At 37.4% G+C, this 23,558-nt stretch overlaps 3 protein-coding genes across 3 annotated transcripts; all 3 read left to right on the top strand.

The window, feature by feature from the left end:
- The first annotated feature begins 5,137 nt into the window (after window positions 1-5,137).
- LOC119884993 (interferon a3-like) lies at window positions 5,138-6,439 on the top strand. Its single transcript, XM_038695252.1, has 5 exons — window positions 5,138-5,437; window positions 5,543-5,635; window positions 5,842-5,991; window positions 6,103-6,186; window positions 6,269-6,439. The coding sequence occupies exons 1-5, from the start codon at window positions 5,306-5,308 to the stop codon at window positions 6,365-6,367; spliced, it is 558 nt and encodes a 185-aa protein (XP_038551180.1). The 5' UTR covers window positions 5,138-5,305; the 3' UTR covers window positions 6,368-6,439.
- Window positions 6,440-13,761: 7,322 nt separating this feature from the next.
- LOC119884994 (interferon a3-like) lies at window positions 13,762-15,036 on the top strand. Its single transcript, XM_038695253.1, has 5 exons — window positions 13,762-13,893; window positions 13,999-14,091; window positions 14,301-14,450; window positions 14,562-14,645; window positions 14,728-15,036. The coding sequence occupies exons 1-5, from the start codon at window positions 13,762-13,764 to the stop codon at window positions 14,824-14,826; spliced, it is 558 nt and encodes a 185-aa protein (XP_038551181.1). The 3' UTR covers window positions 14,827-15,036.
- Window positions 15,037-22,048: 7,012 nt separating this feature from the next.
- LOC119884992 (interferon a3-like) lies at window positions 22,049-23,350 on the top strand. The gene is made up of 5 exons (XM_038695251.1): window positions 22,049-22,348; window positions 22,454-22,546; window positions 22,753-22,902; window positions 23,014-23,097; window positions 23,180-23,350. Exons 1-5 carry the CDS (start codon window positions 22,217-22,219, stop codon window positions 23,276-23,278), a joined length of 558 nt encoding a protein of 185 aa, XP_038551179.1. The 5' UTR covers window positions 22,049-22,216; the 3' UTR covers window positions 23,279-23,350.
- Window positions 23,351-23,558: the final 208 nt, after the last annotated feature.

The raw sequence follows: 23,558 nt of genomic DNA, 5'->3' as shown, positions 1-23,558 counted from the left end.
TTCCCCTTCCCCCCGTACCCTCACCCCTCTTCCACGAGTGACTGTAGAGAAGTGGCTTATCATTGGTTGCAACTAATGCTCCAAACACCCCTTCTCATCAGTGAAAGCCGAGTTTCACCTGAGAGAAATTGCTCAATTTAGGAGACATTTTCAGGAAAAGAAGATTTTAAAAAATGTGAAAATTTGCTTGACAGATTTTGAAAACTAGTTCAACATTTTTGTATGTAATGACTCAAGCAATGAAATGAGGACTATTAGTTTTATATGGAATGACTATTCAGCATTCACAAGTATAGTTAATTTTGACTGATATGACATAAGGAAATAATAATGTTATAAAACAGCAGAGAGTTGTATGAAAGCAATTGATGCATGTCAAAAAGCATTTGCAATTTGTTGGATGAGAAAATGAGAAGCTGCTACTATGATGTGCACAAATGACTAAATGTTTCGGAGGTTGAACTAACTGTTGTGCAAATGTTAATAGTGATGTGAGAAATGCACCAAAGCGACTGAGAAAAACTGTAACACGCTATTTACACTATACAATCATAATAATCATTTACAACCAGATAAATGTCTGAAATTTAATCAGGAATAGTCCGTCAGTTTGGTGCTGTGGTGTTGTGGAGCCTGATGGCTGATAGCGCAAATGAGCCTCCAAAGCTCTTTGAGGCTTGGGGCTGGATGAGTCTGTGGTTGAAGGAGCTCCTGAGCTGCCTCAGCTCAGCATAGAGAGGATGAGAGGGGTTGTCCACAATGACTTTCTGCTTCCCTCTTATCCTCTACTCAGTCACTGCCTCCACATTTGTCAGTTTCATTGCTGTAACTGCACAGAGCTTAAAAGAAAAAAGCTCATCAGTTTCATGACTGAGAACTGAAACTCTGATTTTGACCAGTTTGACGGACTGAGGGAAGAAACATGTCTGTTTTCTGTGCAGTCTAACCTGTGGGACTCTAAATGTTTTGTTAGATGCAGGTTGATATTCTCCAAATAAAACATGGAAGGGAGTCTGTAGTAATGCTACCAGCTGGAGACAACATCCTTTTACAGTAATATGCAGTTTGAAAACTTAATTCAATCAGTCTAGCTTAAAGATGAACAAGAGAGACAACTGTACCATGCACGGATTCCATAATATAATAACAATAATAACAATATATTATTATTATTATTATTATTATTATTATTATTATATATATTATTATTGTTATTATTATTGTTATTGTTATTGTTATTGTTATTATTATATTGGATTATGATTATTGAGGTATTAATGTGTACATCACTTTAATAATGCAGCTGATGGAAGTGGAGCTAATTTAAATTACTTAACTGGTGGGTAGATTGTGAATTTCCACCCGGGGATCAATAAATCTTAATCTACCATATTACATCATAAGTGTTTATATACTGATTATATTATTACTAATCTGAACATGTAAATGTGTCACAGCGCCTGTCTGATCGGCCCTGTTTAGTTTGGGTCTCTGTGAGTTTGTTTGTTGGTCAGTTCGGTATCTGTTATTTAGTCTGTGTTTTGGGTTCAGTCCTGTCTGTTGTCCTGTGTCCAGTTTACTCTGGGTGTTTTTGCTTGTTGGTCTGATCCTGTCTGTGTCTTGTTGGGGAGTCTGTTTGTGTTGTTTTGTTATCTTGTCTACCTTGTCTGCTCTATTATAGTTCAGCCCGTGTTTTCTGTTTTGGGGTTTTGTTCCTTGTCTTGTGTTTCCTCTGTTTAACCTTGTTGTTGTTTCTTTGTTCATTTGCACGTTTAGCTCACTTAGTAACTGTTCTGTCTCGGATCTTGGTTTATTCTTGCATTTTAGCTCTGTGTCTTAGTTAATGTCTTTGTATTTACCCCTGTTCTGTGTCTGCTTTATTTTGGCTATTTCTGCTCTGTATTTTGTGTAATCCTCGTTTGTTTTCCCCGTTGGCTGTAGTTTATGTGATTATTTATGATCTGTCTGTTCTGGATTAGTTTATTTATATTATTCTGATCCGTTCTGTCTTATTTTGATATTATTGGTGCCTGCCTTAGTTCTTGTTTGATTCTATTTCTACCTGGTTATTATCATTAGTTTACCTACTGTCATGATTGGTTTCTGTCTGTTGTCAGTTTATGTTCCCTGCCAGTTTCATTTATTCATTTGGTTATGATCACTCGGTGGTAATCTGTTCTGTCTTGTGGAGTTGACTGTATTTCTCAGTAACTTGGTCTGTTTGGTCTGTTCAGGGTTTTGAGTTCCAGTTAGAGTCTTGTCTTGTGTTTTGCTTCCCGTTAGTGTCTCAGTGTTTTCCACTGCTTTCTCTCTGCCTGCCTGTGTCTCATTAGTCTCATGTCTGTCACCTGTGTTGCTCCCGCCCTGCTCGTTAGTACCTGTGTGTCTATGTGCTTGCTAGTTTCCCATCAGTCCTGCTCTGGTCATTGCAGTGAGTTGTAGTATGTAGCCTGCCTTGCTCTGTCTCGTTGTGTCATCCAGTTTCCCTTCTTTCTTTGGATTTTTCAGTAGATCACCTTAATTTGGATTATGGACTCAGGCACTCTAAGTGTGCTCGCTTTGTGTTTAAATAAACCTTTCTGAACTGAACCTGCTTTGTGTCCTGCGTTTGGGTCCTCCAACCTGCTCAACCCTAAACCTGTTAAAAAATGTAAAATAACAAGTCACTAAAGTTATCAAATTAATGTGGTGAAGTAAAAAGTACATATTGCCTCTGAATTGTAGTGATGTCGAACTATAAAGTAGCATGAAATCAAAATACTCAAGTAAAGTACAATTAGGCTACTGTTATATTCTATTATATATTATTCTATATATCTATATTTATATATATATACTATATTGCTGCATCAAACCATGTGCTACTACATGTCACCCTATACTGTATCTCATAGTTGTATGTTTGTTTTAACCCTGTTGCAAATCAGATTTTCCCTGGTAGAACAATAAAGGTTGAACTGACAGCACATTATATTGTACTATATTATGTTTGTATGTTATACTGTTTTAATGCATATATTGAGTATCATTGCTTAATCATATATATAAGTCTGGTTTGATGTTTATGTAAACTATACCAGCTGGCTGTTCTGCCACTAATCACACCAATATATCTCTCTTGCCTTGTAATTCTGTCTTTATTTTAGTTTTACTTAGCCTACTTATAATTATTGTTATTATTTTACTTTCTGTTTATCTGTACTTAATTCTGTCCTTGAACTGAACTGAAAGATGTTTAAAAAATCTTTGAAAATCTTTTTATATCTGAATACTAATATTAGTTGTGTAAGAGTAATTTAAAAAAATGTCCTGTTTTAAAAGTTAAAAGCTAAAACAGAAGAATCGGTGGCATTTCAAAAAATACAGTTATATACAGACAAACCAGGAGTTCTAAAGATTTCTCCTAGTGTTACATTTTTACACGACCAGCCAACTTTTTGATAAAAGACACAATATTTCATAAATGTGCATCATCACACAGTGATGAACAGTAAAGCATACAAGGAATTTCATGATGGCAGATTATCTGTATAGAACATCCCCATATAACAGACGAAGAAACTCTAAGATTTAACAGATATAGATAAATCTATTATCCGCAAAGCTTTCAGAGGCCAAATGGCAATGCTGCATGTTGGTGATGATTATCCAGGGGTGATAAAATGAAATTCATCAGTAGGATTGCAGTAAAACAGAATACATACAGAGGATAGAGAAGAAGACTATTTATAAATACCCCAAAGGTTTCAAATTAATAATGCAGCAACTGTGCAGACCTTTTAAACGGCCAGTTTATGGAGTAAAAAAATAAATGAGCTCCAGGAATTAAAATAGTTTAATGCCATCTGCTATAATGGTTTCTGAAACATTGACATCACAAAACCAACCCATGGGACTGAAAGGAAATCTGGGGTATCTGGCCTGAATAGATGCTATCCCCTCTGTGGATCAAAAAAAGGCCTATCTAAGTGTTTACCTACAGGCCTCTTCCTCCATCTCATGAGTTAGAGTTACAGGTCCAGATTCTAATTCTATGTCATTTTCATTTTATTAGTATCAGGCTGAAAATGTGCTGTAATATGGAAGTTCATAGGTGGAAGTTCACAGGTTTTCTGGTTCTCACGGTTAAGCAGAGATGTACTGAAAACAACGTGAAACACACCATTCATTCATATGGACGCGCGTCGCACCGCAGGCCGCAGTCACGGAGGCGCTTTCATTTTCTCTCTGCTTCTCCTTTTCATGGCACCTACTGGACACAGTGCAATTCATTAATGATTATTATGAATCCACACAGAACTTATGATGCAATTCTAAAGAGACGAAATGATGGTCCGGTGTTGTGCGGAATTCTGCATGCCTGCCGAGAATTACATGCACCTCGAGGGTAGCAACGCTGCTGAGAAACGAGGTGGATGCAAATCTCGGCAGGTAGCCTACAACATCTGTTCTGCCGAATTATGCATCCACCTCTTACGGTCTTTTCAGACAATTTGTTGTGCTCATTGATCAAACGCGGTAATCACCACATATGTTTGCTGAATCAAAAGGAATGCTTCTTCTACAGAGTGTAATACATTATTAAGGACTCTAAACGTTCATAAAATATATACTTCGATTAATGTATCACCATTGATGTACCCCACAAAGGATATTAGGCTATAGCGTTTAAAAGCAGTTTTTGGAGGTGCATGCAAAACTCGGGATAACACCGGCATTAAAATCAGATGACATAATCAGAAATCTGTAAAATTTGAAACAGTCTTCTAGACAAACAAAATGTAATAGGTAGGCCTAAATAAATGTTAAAATAGCCTAAATTATTCTCAGTAAGCGAGATTTCATTCAAGGAATTCAATGTGTCTACAATTTTCTCTTTGGCCTGAAAAATTTCAATAATTTTAATATAGGCTAGGCCTATGAGGTAATAATAATATAGGCTACCTCCGATAGGATCGAAAGTAAACTATTCCAGTATTATGAATAACGAGGTGTGTTTGTCTTTGTATTTGAAAAGTATTGTATAATGTGTTTTTCCATAGGCTATTACAATAGAAGCCTCTCTTAATATGTAGCTCCCGGGCATGATATTCTAGCTTTGCGGTGGTTTGTTTAAGCTTTTATCGTAGGAGATTTGTTTTCTCATTAGAACAGTAGTGAATACCGTGGAATCCCGTGTTACCTCAGGTGTATGGAAAGTGAAATAGCTGCCTCCTATAAATGAGGTGCTGCAGGTCTGCTGCAACACAACACACAAGAGAAATCAGTATTTGCTCCTTCCAAAGGCGAATTCTACCTTCTAAAAATGCTCAACAGGATTTTCTCTGTTTGCCTGCTTCTCAGTCTGTACAGTGCAGCCTCCTCCCTCAGCTGCAGATGGATGGATCACAAATTCAGTCAGCACAGTGAAAAGTCTTTGGAGCTACTAGACAGGATGGTAAGTTGCTTCATTTATATTATTCAAAGTATCTATATTTAATGAATTTACTTTACTGTCTTTTTACTTCAGAGCATGACCTGTGTGTTTATTTGTATGATGCAGGAGAACAATTCAACTAACACCACTGGGGATGCTGAAGTGAAGAACACTGCAGCCTTCCCTTATGATCTGTACAGCCAGGCGTCCAAAGCATCAGTGAGTCATCCTCAACTTTTGTCTAAATGCAAAATAGAAGAAGCCAAAGACATGACTTGATTTGTTTATCTTTAATGAGAGGAATGATTTTCAGAGATTATTAAATCTGTTGTTAAGTTTTCCACTCAAAAAGTGGAATGAATCTACCTACTGTAAGACTGATTTTCTTCTTCTTCTATTTCTTCTTCTTCTATTTCTTCTTCCAGGCTGAGGAGAAACTTGGCTTCACAGTTCAGATTCTGGAGGAGGCGGCTGCTCTGTTTGAGGAGGATCACAGCTCTGCATCATGGGAGGAGAGGACACTGGAGGACTTTCTCAGTGTTGTAACCCAGCAGGCTGACGGCCTTCGCTCCTGTGTGAGTCTCAGTGTGGATTAACGAAGCCTCACTGGTTCCCTTAACAATTTAAAAATCAATATTCTTTGACTGATATCCTATTTGTAATCATTTTTACTTTTTAAAATTTAGATTGGGAGCCACGGCCACAAGAAGAAGAACAAGAAGCTGCACATGTATTTCAAGAGACTCTCACGCCACGTCCTAGAGCAAATGGTAAGTCTGTCTATTTACCTCCCTACCTACCAACCAACCAACCATCCAATCATGTTTAATGATAATATTCTTCTGTCTGTAGGGCCACGGTGCTGAAGCCTGGGAGCTGGTCAGGAAGGAAATTAGAGACCATCTGACGAGAGCCGACCTGCTGGTTTCATCTCTACTCACCACCAACTAAAATCTGTCAGATTAACGTGTTCATTTATTTGCTTACACAAAGCTTATTTATTTATCAATTCATTTATTTATTTATGAAGCAGTTTATTAGTTGTTTGATATTCTACAGAACTTCTTTATATTGTTTTCAGATTAAGAATGTGTTAAATTATTTGCTTACATGAAGTCTGTTTATTTATTTATCTATTTATTCAAATATGTATTTTTCTAATTATTGATTTGTTTGTATAATTCAGATGATAATGTATTTATTGATGTTGATGAACATCTTTATTTTTTTAATTTGCATTCAGCAAAATCAAAATATTTATTATGTAGACCTAATAAAATTCATACTTTTTCCAGCAAATAGAAATGTTCTCATTGTTTTTATTCCTGTCACATAAACAAAAGGGATGCAGACTTTCCTTTTCATGAGTTAAATCAAACAACATGCAGGAACATGTGGGGCCTTGTTCAGATTTCTAGTAAAACTTGCGTGATGATCATGTCCAGTACTTACACATAAGATAAGAGATAAGATATAACTTTATTCCAGTTTTTCTCAGTTGCTTTGGTGCATTTCTCACATAACTATTTGCATTTGCACAACAGTTAATACAGTACAATTAGTACAAACTGAAAAACCTAGTTGATAACCTGCAAAGCTTGTCACTTGCTCAAAATGGATAGCTCATTAATCGAAAGCAAGTATTCAGTGTCAGTGTCATCAAGAAGAAAAGTCCTGACACCATTGTTTATGAACAAGATAGTCAAATGACTTTGTCATGTTTCCATTATGACAGTTTACTCTGTAAATGTTTTCCAACGCAAAAAAGTCTTGGTGACACTACCTGAAAATGCTCAAGACAGCACTGTATACTATTTGCACAGCCATTTGAAAACTACAGTAAAGTATTTAGTGAGGCAACTGAGTACAAGACACTGAATATGTGTTTCACATTTTTACCGCATATCCTCTTTGCAATTCTAATTTGTTCACAACATTGTGCAAAAGAAAAAATACACCCTTACTCACAACAAACACAAACTCCCTTTGGGTAGAGCTGTGCACAACTGTAAACAATATTGCAGTACATATTGGAACTGAACATACAACATACATAGTACTGTAAATCATTCATGCACATCCAGACGTTCCTCTCTGTCTGGCCACATAGTTTCATCTACATCACAGCGAATATCATCTCTTGCAATGCAGCGAGGAAAGTGTCTCCTCGAGGGGCGAATCCACCCTCTGCAGGACTCTGCTGTGATGTCATCACATGCTGCAGCCATGGCCGCTAGCAGGTCCATTTGGGTATGTGGATGCCGGCCGTATACCTTCCACCTCCAGGAAGAGAAAAACTCCTCTATTGGATTTAGGAATGGTGAGTAGGGAGGGAGATATTCCACCAGCATCCTATCATGTGCTGCAAACTGTCTGACGACATCTGAGTGGTGAGACCGCACATTATCCCAAACAACAACATGCTTGATCAGATGGTCTCTAGTTAGACCCCTCTCATTCTCAGGGATTATGTCCCTGTAAAGAGTGTCTAAAAAAGTCAGCAGATGTTGTGTGTTGTATGGACCAAGACGGGGGATATGGGTGAGGACGCCGTTTTCTGAGTTGGCTGCACACATAGTAATATTCCCTCGTCGTTGTCCTGGGACATCAATGGTTGCTCTCTGTCCAATGCGATTCCTTCCTCGTCTTCTACCTTTTGCCAGATGAAACCCGCCTCATCAAGGTATATGAATGTATGCAGCAGTTCCCTGGCCTCCAGCTCCAGTACATGCTTTATTACAGAAGAGGGAGCTGTTCTTGTTCTTGTCCCACTGCAAGCTTCATGTATGATAATGACAGTAGTGCAGTGCAGATTGTTTAGTGCTGAATTACTGTCCATTTATACACACCTGTTTGTTACACAAATGTTTGAATAATTTAATTATTAGCCAACATTTGGCTACACCCTTCGACCATCCTCAGCCATTGTGAGGCCGTGATTGACAACATGATCCACAATTGTAGCCCAGATTTCATCAGGAATCCGCCTATGTACTTGGCCTCTTCTTCCTCTTCCCCTGTTTTGTCCCCTTCCCCTTCCTCCCCGTACCCTCACCCCTCTTCCACGAGTGACTGTAGAGAAGTGGCTTATCATTGGTTGCAACTAATGCTCCAAACACCCCTTCTCATCAGTGAAAGCCGAGTTTCACCTGAGAGAAATTGCTCAATTTAGGAGACATTTTCAGGAAAAAGAAGATTTTAAAAAATGTGTAAAATTTGCTTGACAGATTTTGAAAACTAGTTCAACATTTTTGTATGTAATGACTCAAGCAATGAAATGAGGACTATTAGTTTTATATGGAATGACTATTCAGCATTCACAAGTATAGTTAATTTTGACTGATATGACATAAGGAAATAATAATGTTATAAAACAGCAGAGAGTTGTATGAAAGCAATTGATGCATGTCAAAAAGCATTTGCAATTTGTTGGAAGAAATGAGAAGCTGCTACTATGATGTGCACAAATGACTAAATGTTTCGGAGGTTGAACTAACTGTTGTGCAAATGTTAATAGTGATGTGAGAAATGCACCAAAGCGACTGAGAAAAACTGTAACACGCTATTTACACTATACAATCAATAATAATCATTTACAACCAGATAAATGTCTGAAATTTAATCAGGAATAGTCCGTCAGTTTGGTGCTGTGGTGTTGTGGAGCCTGATGGCTGATAGCGCAAATGAGCCTCCAAAGCTCTTTGAGGCTTGGGGCTGGATGAGTCTGTGGTTGAAGGAGCTCCTGAGCTGCCTCAGCTCAGCATAGAGAGGATGAGAGGGGTTGTCCACAATGACTTTCTGCTTCCCTCTTATCCTCTACTCAGTCACTGCCTCCACATTTGTCAGTTTCATTGCTGTAACTGCACAGAGCTTAAAAGAAAAAAGCTCATCAGTTTCATGACTGAGAACTGAAACTCTGATTTTGACCAGTTTGACGGACTGAGGGAAGAAACATGTCTGTTTTCTGTGCAGTCTAACCTGTGGGACTCTAAATGTTTTGTTAGATGCAGGTTGATATTCTCCAAATAAAACATGGAAGGGAGTCTGTAGTAATGCTACCAGCTGGAGACAACATCCTTTTACAGTAATATGCAGTTTGAAAACTTAATTCAATCAGTCTAGCTTAAAGATGAACAAGAGAGACAACTGTACCATGCACGGATTCCATAATAATAATAACAATAATAACAATATTATTATTATTATTATTATTATTATTATTATTATTATTATTATTATTATTATTGTTATTATTTTATTGTTATTGTTATTGTTATTGTTATTATTATATTGGATTATGATTATTGAGGTATTAATGTGTACATCACTTTAATAATGCAGCTGATGGAAGTGGAGCTAATTTAAATTACTTAACTGGTGGGTAGATTGTGAATTTCCACCCGGGGATCAATAAATCTTAATCTACCATATTACATCATAAGTGTTTATATACTGATTATATTATATTACTAATCTGAACATGTAAATGTGTCACAGCGCCTGTCTGATCGGCCCTGTTTAGTTTGGGTCTCTGTGAGTTTGTTTGTTGGTCAGTTCGGTATCTGTTATTTAGTCTGTGTTTTGGGTTCAGTCCTGTCTGTTGTCCTGTGTCCAGTTTACTCTGGGTGTTTTTGCTTGTTGGTCTGATCCTGTCTGTGTCTTGTTGGGGAGTCTGTTTGTGTTGTTTTGTTATCTTGTCTACCTTGTCTGCTCTATTATAGTTCAGCCCGTGTTTTCTGTTTTGGGGTTTTGTTCCTTGTCTTGTGTTTCCTCTGTTTAACCTTGTTGTTGTTTTCTTTGTTCATTTGCACGTTTAGCTCACTTAGTAACTGTTCTGTCTCGGATCTTGGTTTATTCTTGCATTTTAGCTCTGTGTCTTAGTTAATGTCTTTGTATTTACCCCCTGTTCTGTGTCTGCTTTATTTTGGCTATTTCTGCTCTGTATTTTGTGTAATCCTCGTTTGTTTTCCCCGTTGGCTGTAGTTTATGTGTATTATTTATGATCTGTCTGTTCTGGATTAGTTTATTTATATTATTCTGATCCGTTCTGTCTTATTTTGATATTATTGGTGCCTGCCTTAGTTCTTGTTTGATTCTATTTCTACCTGGTTATTATCATTAGTTTACCTACTGTCATGATTGGTTTCTGTCTGTTGTCAGTTTATGTTCCCTGCCAGTTTCATTTATTCATTTGGTTATGATCACTCGGTGGTAATCTGTTCTGTCTTGTGGAGTTGACTGTATTTCTCAGTAACTTGGTCTGTTTGGTCTGTTCAGGGTTTTGAGTTCCAGTTAGAGTCTTGTCTTGTGTTTTGCTTCCCGTTAGTGTCTCAGTGTTTTCCGCTGCTTTCTCTCTGCCTGCCTGTGTCTCATTAGTCTCATGTCTGTCACCTGTGTTGCTCCCGCCCTGCTCGTTAGTACCTGTGTGTCTATGTGCTTGCTAGTTTCCCATCAGTCCTGCTCTGGTCATTGCAGTGAGTTGTAGTATGTAGCCTGCCTTGCTCTGTCTCGTTGTGTCATCCAGTTTCCCTTCTTTCTTTGGATTTTTCAGTAGATCACCTTAATTTGGATTATGGACTCAGGCACTCTAAGTGTGCTCGCTTTGTGTTTAAATAAACCTTTCTGAACTGAACCTGCTTTGTGTCCTGCGTTTGGGTCCTCCAACCTGCTCAACCCTAAACCTGTTAAAAAATGTAAAATAACAAGTCACTAAAGTTATCAAATTAATGTGGTGAAGTAAAAAGTACATATTGCCTCTGAATTGTAGTGATGTCGAACTATAAAGTAGCATGAAATCAAAATACTCAAGTAAAGTACAATTAGGCTACTGTTATATTCTATTATATATTATTCTATATCTATATATATATATATACTACTATATTGCTGCATCAAACCATGTGCTACTACATGTCACCCTATACTGTATCTCATAGTTGTATGTTTGTTTTAACCCTGTTGCAAATCAGATTTTCCCTGGTAGAACAATAAAGGTTGAACTGACAGCACATTATATTGTACTATATTATGTTTGTATGTTATACTGTTTTAATGCATTATATATTGAGTATCATTGCTTAATCATATATAAGTCTGGTTTGATGTTTATGTAAACTATACCAGCTGGCTGTTCTGCCACTAATCACACCAATATATCTCTCTTGCCTTGTAATTCTGTCTTTATTTTAGTTTTACTTAGCCTACTTATAATTATTGTTATTATTTTTACTTTCTGTTTATCTGTACTTAATTCTGTCCTTGAACTGAACTGAAAGATGTTTAAAAAATCTTTGAAAATCTTTTTATATCTGAATACTAATATTAGTTGTGTAAGAGTAATTTAAAAAATGTCCTGTTTTAAAAGTTAAAAGCTAAAACAGAAGAATCGGTGGCATTTCAAAAAATACAGTTATATACAGACAAACCAGGAGTTCTAAAGATTTCTCCTAGTGTTACATTTTTACACGACCAGCCAACTTTTTGATAAAAGACACAATATTTCATAAATGTGCATCATCACACAGTGATGAACAGTAAAGCATACAAGGAATTTCATGATGGCAGATTATCTGTATAGAACATCCCCATATAACAGACGAAGAAACTCTAAGATTTAACAGATATAGATAAATCTATTATCCGCAAAGCTTTCAGAGGCCAAATGGCAATGCTGCATGTTGGTGATGATTATCCAGGGGTGATAAAATGAAATTCATCAGTAGGATTGCAGTAAAACAGAATACATACAGAGGATAGAGAAGAAGACTATTTATAAATACCCCAAAGGTTTCAAATTAATAATGCAGCAACTGTGCAGACCTTTTAAACGGCCAGTTTATGGAGTAAAAAAATAAATGAGCTCCAGGAATTAAAATAGTTTAATGCCATCTGCTATAATGGTTTCTGAAACATTGACATCACAAAACCGACCCATGGGACTGAAAGGAAATCTGGGGTATCTGGCCTGAATAGATGCTATCCCCTCTGTGGATCAAAAAAAGGCCTATCTAAGTGTTTACCTACAGGCCTCTTCCTCCATCTCATGAGTTAGAGTTACAGGTCCAGATTCTAATTCTATGTCATTTTCATTTTATTAGTATCAGGCTGAAAATGTGCTGTAATATGGAAGTTCATAGGTGGAAGTTCACAGGTTTTCTGGTTCTCACGGTTAAGCAGAGATGTACTGAAAACAACGTGAAACACACCATTCATTCATATGGACGCGCGTCGCACCGCAGGCCGCAGTCACGGAGGCGCTTTCATTTTCTCTCTGCTTCTCCTTTTCATGGCACCTACTGGACACAGTGCAATTCATTAATGATTATTATGAATCCACACAGAACTTATGATGCAATTCTAAAGAGACGAAATGATGGTCCGGTGTTGTGCGGAATTCTGCATGCCTGCCGAGAATTACATGCACCTCGAGGGTAGCAACGCTGCTGAGAAACGAGGTGGATGCAAATCTCGGCAGGTAGCCTACAACATCTGTTCTGCCGAATTATGCATCCACCTCTTACGGTCTTTTCAGACAATTTGTTGTGCTCATTGATCAAACGCGGTAATCACCACATATGTTTGCTGAATCAAAAGGAATGCTTCTTCTACAGAGTGTAATACATTATTAAGGACTCTAAACGTTCATAAAATATATACTTCGATTAATTATCACCATTGATGTACCCCACAAAGGATATTAGGCTATAGCGTTTAAAAGCAGTTTTTGGAGGTGCATGCAAAACTCGGGATAACACCGGCATTAAAATCAGATGACATAATCAGAAATCTGTAAAATTTGAAACAGTCTTCTAGACAAACAAAATGTAATAGGTAGGCCTAAATAAATGTTAAAATAGCCTAAATTATTCTCAGTAAGCGAGATTTCATTCAAGGACATTCAATGTGTCTACAATTTTCTCTTTGGCCTGAAAAATTTCAATAATTTTAATATAGGCTAGGCCTATAGGTAATAATAATATAGGCTACCTCCGATAGGATCGAAAGTAAACTATTCCAGTATTATGAATAACGAGGTGTGTTTGTCTTTGTATTTGAAAAGTATTGTATAATGTGTTTTTCCATAGGCTATTACAATAGAAGCCTCTCTTAATATGTAGCTCCCGGGCATGATATTCTAGCTTTGCGGTGGTTTGTTTAAGCTTTTATCGTAGGAGATTTGTTTTCTCATTAGAACAGTAGTGAATACCGTGGAATCCCGTGTTACCTCAGGTGTATGGAAAGTGAAATAGCTGCCTCCTATAAATGAGGTGCTGCAGGTCTGCTGCAACACAACACACAAGAGAAATCAGTATTTGCTCCTTCCAAAGGAATTCTACCTTCTAAAAATGCTCAACAGGATTTTCTCTGTTTGCCTGCTTCTCAGTCTGTACAGTGCAGCCTCCTCCCTCAGCTGCAGATGGATGGATCACAAATTCAGTCAGCACAGTGAAAAGTCTTTGGAGCTACTAGACAGGATGGTAAGTTGCTTCATTTATATTATTCAAAGTATCTATATTTAATGAATTTACTTTACTGTCTTTTTACTTCAGAGCATGACCTGTGTGTTTATTTGTATGATGCAGGAGAACAATTCAACTAACACCACTGGGGATGCTGAAGTGAAGAACACTGCAGCCTTCCCTTATGATCTGTACAGCCAGGCGTCCAAAGCATCAGTGAGTCATCCTCAACTTTTGTCTAAATGCAAAATAGAAGAAGCCAAAGACATGACTTGATTTGTTTATCTTTAATGAGAGGAATGATTTTCAGAGATTATTAAATCTGTTGTTAAGTTTTCCACTCAAAAAGTGGAATGAATCTACCTACTGTAAGACTGATTTTCTTCTTCTTCTATTTCTTCTTCTTCTTCTATTTCTTCTTCCAGGCTGAGGAGAAACTTGGCTTCACAGTTCAGATTCTGGAGGAGGCGGCTGCTCTGTTTGAGGAGGATCACAGCTCTGCATCATGGGAGGAGAGGACACTGGAGGACTTTCTCAGTGTTGTAACCCAGCAGGCTGACGGCCTTCGCTCCTGTGTGAGTCTCAGTGTGGATTAACGAAGCCTCACTGGTTCCCTTAACAATTTAAAAATCAATATTCTTTGACTGATATCCTATTTGTAATCATTTTTACTTTTTAAAATTTAGATTGGGAGCCACGGCCACAAGAAGAAGAACAAGAAGCTGCACATGTATTTCAAGAGACTCTCACGCCACGTCCTAGAGCAAATGGTAAGTCTGTCTATTTACCTCCCTACCTACCAACCAACCAACCATCCAATCATGTTTAATGATAATATTCTTCTGTCTGTAGGGCCACGGTGCTGAAGCCTGGGAGCTGGTCAGGAAGGAAATTAGAGACCATCTGACGAGAGCCGACCTGCTGGTTTCATCTCTACTCACCACCAACTAAAATCTGTCAGATTAACGTGTTCATTTATTTGCTTACACAAAGCTTATTTATTTATCAATTCATTTATTTATTTATGAAGCAGTTTATTAGTTGATTGGTTGATATTCTACAGAACTTCTTTATATTGTTTTCAGATTAAGAATGTGTTAAATTATTTGCTTACATGAAGTCTGTTTATTTATTTATCTATTTATTCAAATATGTATTTTTCTAATTATTGATTTGTTTGTATAATTCAGATGATAATGTATTTATTGATGTTGATGAACATCTTTATTTTTTTAATTTGCATTCAGCAAAATCAAAATATTTATTATGTAGACCTAATAAAATTCATACTTTTTCCAGCAAATAGAAATGTTCTCATTGTTTTTATTCCTGTCACATAAACAAAAGGGATGCAGACTTTCCTTTTCATGAGTTAAATCAAACAACATGCAGGAACATGTGGGGCCTTGTTCAGATTTCTAGTAAAACTTGCGTGATGATCATGTCCAGTACTTACACATAAGATAAGAGATAAGATATAACTTTATTCCAGTTTTTCTCAGTTGCTTTGGTGCATTTCTCACATAACTATTTGCATTTGCACAACAGTTAATACAGTACAATTAGTACAAACTGAAAAACCTAGTTGATAACCTGCAAAGCTTGTCACTTGCTCAAAATGGATAGCTCATTAATCGAAAGCAAGTATTCAGTGTCAGTGTCATCAAGAAGAAAAGTCCTGACACCATTGTTTATGAACAAGATAGTCAAATGACTTTGTCATGTTTCCATTATGACAGTTTACTCTGTAAATGTTTTCCAACGCAAAAAAGTCTTGGTGACACTACCTGAAAATGCTCAAGACAGCACTGTATACTATTTGCACAGCCATTTGAAAACTACAGTAAAGTATTTAGTGAGGCAACTGAGTACAAGACACTGAATATGTGTTTCACATTTTTACCGCATATCCTCTTTGCAATTCTAATTTGTTCACAACATTGTGCAAAAGAAAAAATACACCCTTACTCACAACAAACACAAACTCCCTTTGGGTAGAGCTGTGCACAACTGTAAACAATATTGCAGTACATATTGGAACTGAACATACAACATACATAGTACTGTAAATCATTCATGCACATCCAGACGTTCCTCTCTGTCTGGCCACATAGTTTCATCTACATCACAGCGAATATCATCTCTTGCAATGCAGCGAGGAAAGTGTCTCCTCGAGGGGCGAATCCACCCTCTGCAGGACTCTGCTGTGATGTCATCACATGCTGCAGCCATGGCCGCTAGCAGGTCCATTTGGGTATGTGGATGCCGGCCGTATACCTTCCACCTCCAGGAAGAGAAAAACTCCTCTATTGGATTTAGGAATGGTGAGTAGGGAGGGAGATATTCCACCAGCATCCTATCATGTGCTGCAAACTGTCTGACGACATCTGAGTGGTGAGACCGCACATTATCCCAAACAACAACATGCTTGATCAGATGGTCTCTAGTTAGACCCCTCTCATTCTCAGGGATTATGTCCCTGTAAAGAGTGTCTAAAAAAGTCAGCAGATGTTGTGTGTTGTATGGACCAAGACGGGGGATATGGGTGAGGACGCCGTTTTCTGAGTTGGCTGCACACATAGTAATATTCCCTCGTCGTTGTCCTGGGACATCAATGGTTGCTCTCTGTCCAATGCGATTCCTTCCTCGTCTTCTACCTTTTGCCAGATGAAACCCGCCTCATCAAGGTATATGAATGTATGCAGCGTTCCCTGGCCTCCAGCTCCAGTACATGCTTTATTACAGAAGAGGGAGCTGTTCTTGTTCTTGTCCCACTGCAAGCTTCATGTATGATAATGACAGTAGTGCAGTGCAGATTGTTTAGTGCTGAATTACTGTCCATTTATACACACCTGTTTGTTACACAAATGTTTGAATAATTTAATTATTAGCCAACATTTGGCTACACCCTTCGACCATCCTCAGCCATTGTGAGGCCGTGATTGACAACATGATCCACAATTGTAGCCCAGATTTCATCAGGAATCCGCCTATGTACTTGGCCTCTTCTTCCTCTTCCCCTGTTTTGTCCCCTTCCCCTTCCTCCCCGTACCCTCACCCCTCTTCCACGAGTGACTGTAGAGAAGTGGCTTATCATTGGTTGCAACTAATGCTCCAAACACCCCTTCTCATCAGTGAAAGCCGAGTTTCACCTGAGAGAAATTGCTCAATTTAGGAGACATTTTCAGGAAAAAGAAGATTTTAAAAAATGTGCAAAATTTGCTTGACAGATTTTGAAAACTAGTTCAACATTTTTGTATGTAATGACTCAAGCAATGAAATGAGGACTATTAGTTTTATATGGAATGACTATTCAGCATTCACAAGTATAGTTAATTTTGACTGATATGACATAAGGAAATAATAATGTTATAAAACAGCAGAGAGTTGTATGAAAGCAATTGATGCATGTCAAAAAGCATTTGCAATTTGTTGGAAGAAATGAGAAGCTGCTACTATGATGTGCACAAATGACTAAATGTTTCGGAGGTTGAACTAACTGTTGTGCAAATGTTAATAGTGATGTGAGAAATGCACCAAAGCGACTGAGAAAAACTGTAACACGCTATTTACACTATACAATCAATAATAATCATTTACAACCAGATAAATGTCTGAAATTTAATCAGGAATAGTCCGTCAGTTTGGTGCTGTGGTGTTGTGGAGCCTGATGGCTGATAGCGCAAATGAGCCTCCAAAGCTCTTTGAGGCTTGGGGCTGGATGAGTCTGTGGTTGAAGGAGCTCCTGAGCTGCCTCAGCTCAGCATAGAGAGGATGAGAGGGGTTGTCCACAATGACTTTCTGCTTCCCTCTTATCCTCTACTCAGTCACTGCCTCCACATTTGTCAGTTTCATTGCTGTAACTGCACAGAGCTTAAAAGAAAAAAGCTCATCAGTTTCATGACTGAGAACTGAAACTCTGATTTTGACCAGTTTGACGGACTGAGGGAAGAAACATGTCTGTTTTCTGTGCAGTCTAACCTGTGGGACTCTAAATGTTTTGTTAGATGCAGGTTGATATTCTCCAAATAAAACATGGAAGGGAGTCTGTAGTAATGCTACCAGCTGGAGACAACATCCTTTTACAGTAATATGCAGTTTGAAAACTTAATTCAATCAGTCTAGCTTAAAGATGAACAAGAGAGACAACTGTACCATGCACGGATTCCATAATAATAATAACAATAATAACAATATTATTATTATTATTATTATTATTATTATTATTATATTATTATTATTATTATTGTTATTATTATTGTTATTGTTATTGTTATTTTGTTATTATATTGGATTATGATTATTGAGGTATTAATGTGTACATCACTTTAATAATGCAGCTGATGGAAGTGGAGCTAATTTAAATTACTTAACTGGTGGGTAGATTGTGAATTTCCACCCGGGGATCAATAAATCTTAATCTACCATATTACATCATAAGTGTTTATATACTGATTATATTATATTACTAATCTGAACATGTAAATGTGTCACAGCGCCTGTCTGATCGGCCCTGTTTAGTTTGGGTCTCTGTGAGTTTGTTTGTTGGTCAGTTCGGTATCTGTTATTTAGTCTGTGTTTTGGGTTCAGTCCTGTCTGTTGTCCTGTGTCCAGTTTACTCTGGGTGTTTTTGCTTGTTGGTCTGATCCTGTCTGTGTCTTGTTGGGGAGTCTGTTTGTGTTGTTTTGTTATCTTGTCTACCTTGTCTGCTCTATTATAGTTCAGCCCGTGTTTTCTGTTTTGGGGTTTTGTTCCTTGTCTTGTGTTTCCTCTGTTTAACCTTGTTGTTGTTTTCTTTGTTCATTTGCACGTTTAGCTCACTTAGTAACTGTTCTGTCTCGGATCTTGGTTTATTCTTGCATTTTAGCTCTGTGTCTTAGTTAATGTCTTTGTATTTACCCCCTGTTCTGTGTCTGCTTTATTTTGGCTATTTCTGCTCTGTATTTTGTGTAATCCTCGTTTGTTTTCCCCGTTGGCTGTAGTTTATGTGTATTATTTATGATCTGTCTGTTCTGGATTAGTTTATTTATATTATTCTGATCCGTTCTGTCTTATTTTGATATTATTGGTGCCTGCCTTAGTTCTTGTTTGATTCTATTTCTACCTGGTTATTATCATTAGTTTACCTACTGTCATGATTGGTTTCTGTCTGTTGTCAGTTTATGTTCCCTGCCAGTTTCATTTATTTGGTTATGATCACTCGGTGGTAATCTGTTCTGTCTTGTGGAGTTGACTGTATTTCTCAGTAACTTGGTCTGTTTGGTCTGTTCAGGGTTTTGAGTTCCAGTTAGAGTCTTGTCTTGTGTTTTGCTTCCCGTTAGTGTCTCAGTGTTTTCCCTGCTTTCTCTCTGCCTGCCTGTGTCTCATTAGTCTCATGTCTGTCACCTGTGTTGCTCCCGCCCTGCTCGTTAGTACCTGTGTGTCTATGTGCTTGCTAGTTTCCCATCAGTCCTGCTCTGGTCATTGCAGTGAGTTGTAGTATGTAGCCTGCCTTGCTCTGTCTCGTTGTGTCATCCAGTTTCCCTTCTTTCTTTGGATTTTTCAGTAGATCACCTTAATTTGGATTATGGACTCAGGCACTCTAAGTGTGCTCGCTTTGTGTTTAAATAAACCTTTCTGAACTGAACCTGCTTTGTGTCCTGCGTTTGGGTCCTCCAACCTGCTCAACCCTAAACCTGTTAAAAAATGTAAAATAACAAGTCACTAAAGTTATCAAATTAATGTGGTGAAGTAAAAAGTACATATTGCCTCTGAATTGTAGTGATGTCGAACTATAAAGTAGCATGAAATCAAAATACTCAAGTAAAGTACAATTAGGCTACTGTTATATTCTATTATATATTCTATATATCTATATATTATATATATACTACTATATTGCTGCATCAAACCATGTGCTACTACATGTCACCCTATACTGTATCTCATAGTTGTATGTTTGTTTTAACCCTGTTGCAAATCAGATTTTCCCTGGTAGAACAATAAAGGTTGAACTGACAGCACATTATATTGTACTATATTATGTTTGTATGTTATACTGTTTTAATGCATTATATATTGAGTATCATTGCTTAATCATATATAAGTCTGGTTTGATGTTTATGTAAACTATACCAGCTGGCTGTTCTGCCACTAATCACACCAATATATCTCTCTTGCCTTGTAATTCTGTCTTTATTTTAGTTTTACTTAGCCTACTTATAATTATTGTTATTATTTTTACTTTCTGTTTATCTGTACTTAATTCTGTCCTTGAACTGAACTGAAAGATGTTTAAAAAATCTTTGAAAATCTTTTTATATCTGAATACTAATATTAGTTGTGTAAGAGTAATTTAAAAAATGTCCTGTTTTAAAAGTTAAAAGCTAAAACAGAAGAATCGGTGGCATTTCAAAAAATACAGTTATATACAGACAAACCAGGAGTTCTAAAGATTTCTCCTAGTGTTACATTTTTACACGACCAGCCAACTTTTTGATAAAAGACACAATATTTCATAAATGTGCATCATCACACAGTGATGAACAGTAAAGCATACAAGGAATTTCATGATGGCAGATTATCTGTATAGAACATCCCCATATAACAGACGAAGAAACTCTAAGATTTAACAGATATAGATAAATCTATTATCCGCAAAGCTTTCAGAGGCCAAATGGCAATGCTGCATGTTGGTGATGATTATCCAGGGGTGATAAAATGAAATTCATCAGTAGGATTGCAGTAAAACAGAATACATACAGAGGATAGAGAAGAAGACTATTTATAAATACCCCAAAGGTTTCAAATTAATAATGCAGCAACTGTGCAGACCTTTTAAACGGCCAGTTTATGGAGTAAAAAAATAAATGAGCTCCAGGAATTAAAATAGTTTAATGCCATCTGCTATAATGGTTTCTGAAACATTGACATCACAAAACCGACCCATGGGACTGAAAGGAAATCTGGGGTATCTGGCCTGAATAGATGCTATCCCCTCTGTGGATCAAAAAAAGGCCTATCTAAGTGTTTACCTACAGGCCTCTTCCTCCATCTCATGAGTTAGAGTTACAGGTCCAGATTCTAATTCTATGTCATTTTCATTTTATTAGTATCAGGCTGAAAATGTGCTGTAATATGGAAGTTCATAGGTGGAAGTTCACAGGTTTTCTGGTTCTCACGGTTAAGCAGAGATGTACTGAAAACAACGTGAAACACACCATTCATTCATATGGACGCGCGTCGCACCGCAGGCCGCAGTCACGGAGGCGCTTTCATTTTCTCTCTGCTTCTCCTTTTCATGGCACCTACTGGACACAGTGCAATTCATTAATGATTATTATGAATCCACACAGAACTTATGATGCAATTCTAAAGAGACGAAATGATGGTCCGGTGTTGTGCGGAATTCTGCATGCCTGCCGAGAATTACATGCACCTCGAGGGTAGCAACGCTGCTGAGAAACGAGGTGGATGCAAATCTCGGCAGGTAGCCTACAACATCTGTTCTGCCGAATTATGCATCCACCTCTTACGGTCTTTTCAGACAATTTGTTGTGCTCATTGATCAAACGCGGTAATCACCACATATGTTTGCTGAATCAAAAGGAATGCTTCTTCTACAGAGTGTAATACATTATTAAGGACTCTAAACGTTCATAAAATATACTTCGATTAATTATCACCATTGATGTACCCCACAAAGGATATTAGGCTATAGCGTTTAAAAGCAGTTTTTGGAGGTGCATGCAAAACTCGGGATAACACCGGCATTAAAATCAGATGACATAATCAGAAATCTGTAAAATTTGAAACAGTCTTCTAGACAAACAAAATGTAATAGGTAGGCCTAAATAAATGTTAAAATAGCCTAAATTATTCTCAGTAAGCGAGATTTCATTCAAGGACTATTCAATGTGTCTACAATTTTCTCTTTGGCCTGAAAAATTTCAATAATTTTAATATAGGCTAGGCCTATGAGGTAATAATAATATAGGCTACCTCCGATAGGATCGAAAGTAAACTATTCCAGTATTATGAATAACGAGGTGTGTTTGTCTTTGTATTTGAAAAGTATTGTATAATGTGTTTTTCCATAGGCTATTACAATAGAAGCCTCTCTTAATATGTAGCTCCCGGGCATGATATTCTAGCTTTGCGGTGGTTTGTTTAAGCTTTTATCGTAGGAGATTTGTTTTCTCATTAGAACAGTAGTGAATACCGTGGAATCCCGTGTTACCTCAGGTGTATGGAAAGTGAAATAGCTGCCTCCTATAAATGAGGTGCTGCAGGTCTGCTGCAACACAACACACAAGAGAAATCAGTATTTGCTCCTTCCAAAGGCGAATTCTACCTTCTAAAAATGCTCAACAGGATTTTCTCTGTTTGCCTGCTTCTCAGTCTGTACAGTGCAGCCTCCTCCCTCAGCTGCAGATGGATGGATCACAAATTCAGTCAGCACAGTGAAAAGTCTTTGGAGCTACTAGACAGGATGGTAAGTTGCTTCATTTATATTATTCAAAGTATCTATATTTAATGAATTTACTTTACTGTCTTTTTACTTCAGAGCATGACCTGTGTGTTTATTTGTATGATGCAGGAGAACAATTCAACTAACACCACTGGGGATGCTGAAGTGAAGAACACTGCAGCCTTCCCTTATGATCTGTACAGCCAGGCGTCCAAAGCATCAGTGAGTCATCCTCAACTTTTGTCTAAATGCAAAATAGAAGAAGCCAAAGACATGACTTGATTTGTTTATCTTTAATGAGAGGAATGATTTTCAGAGATTATTAAATCTGTTGTTAAGTTTTCCACTCAAAAAGTGGAATGAATCTACCTACTGTAAGACTGATTTTCTTCTTCTATTTCTTCTTCTTCTTCTATTTCTTCTTCCAGGCTGAGGAGAAACTTGGCTTCACAGTTCAGATTCTGGAGGAGGCGGCTGCTCTGTTTGAGGAGGATCACAGCTCTGCATCATGGGAGGAGAGGACACTGGAGGACTTTCTCAGTGTTGTAACCCAGCAGGCTGACGGCCTTCGCTCCTGTGTGAGTCTCAGTGTGGATTAACGAAGCCTCACTGGTTCCCTTAACAATTTAAAAATCAATATTCTTTGACTGATATCCTATTTGTAATCATTTTTACTTTTTAAAATTTAGATTGGGAGCCACGGCCACAAGAAGAAGAACAAGAAGCTGCACATGTATTTCAAGAGACTCTCACGCCACGTCCTAGAGCAAATGGTAAGTCTGTCTATTTACCTCCCTACCTACCAACCAACCAACCATCCAATCATGTTTAATGATAATATTCTTCTGTCTGTAGGGCCACGGTGCTGAAGCCTGGGAGCTGGTCAGGAAGGAAATTAGAGACCATCTGACGAGAGCCGACCTGCTGGTTTCATCTCTACTCACCACCAACTAAAATCTGTCAGATTAACGTGTTCATTTATTTGCTTACACAAAGCTTATTTATTTATCAATTCATTTATTTATTTATGAAGCAGTTTATTAGTTGATTGTTGATATTCTACAGAACTTCTTTATATTGTTTTCAGATTAAGAATGTGTTAAATTATTTGCTTACATGAAGTCTGTTTATTTATTTATCTATTTATTCAAATATGTATTTTTCTAATTATTGATTTGTTTGTATAATTCAGATGATAATGTATTTATTGATGTTGATGAACATCTTTATTTTT

This window comes from Micropterus salmoides, unplaced genomic scaffold, assembly GCF_014851395.1.
Source record: "Micropterus salmoides isolate LMB-PRFRI ecotype aquatic unplaced genomic scaffold, ASM1485139v1 Ms_hic_scaffold_383, whole genome shotgun sequence".
NCBI classification, from domain to species: domain Eukaryota; kingdom Metazoa; phylum Chordata; class Actinopteri; order Centrarchiformes; family Centrarchidae; genus Micropterus; species Micropterus salmoides.
Note: the sequence above shows the minus strand (reverse complement) of the source record. Positions and strands in the feature narration are given on the sequence as shown.

Bases quoted from the DNA above. Each gene is read 5' to 3' on its own strand.
- LOC119884993 (XM_038695252.1), top strand. From the start codon at position 5,306: ATGCTCAACAGGATTTTCTCTGTTTGCCTGCTTCTCAGTCTGTACAGT. The intron at 5,438-5,542 runs GTAAGTTGCTTC...TGTATGATGCAG, and splicing joins TGGAGCTACTAGACAGGATG to GAGAACAATTCAACTAACAC. The intron at 5,992-6,102 runs GTGAGTCTCAGT...TTTAAAATTTAG, and splicing joins CTGACGGCCTTCGCTCCTGT to ATTGGGAGCCACGGCCACAA.
- LOC119884994 (XM_038695253.1), top strand. From the start codon at position 13,762: ATGCTCAACAGGATTTTCTCTGTTTGCCTGCTTCTCAGTCTGTACAGT. The intron at 13,894-13,998 runs GTAAGTTGCTTC...TGTATGATGCAG, and splicing joins TGGAGCTACTAGACAGGATG to GAGAACAATTCAACTAACAC. The intron at 14,451-14,561 runs GTGAGTCTCAGT...TTTAAAATTTAG, and splicing joins CTGACGGCCTTCGCTCCTGT to ATTGGGAGCCACGGCCACAA.
- LOC119884992 (XM_038695251.1), top strand. From the start codon at position 22,217: ATGCTCAACAGGATTTTCTCTGTTTGCCTGCTTCTCAGTCTGTACAGT. The intron at 22,349-22,453 runs GTAAGTTGCTTC...TGTATGATGCAG, and splicing joins TGGAGCTACTAGACAGGATG to GAGAACAATTCAACTAACAC. The intron at 23,098-23,179 runs GTAAGTCTGTCT...TTCTGTCTGTAG, and splicing joins GCCACGTCCTAGAGCAAATG to GGCCACGGTGCTGAAGCCTG.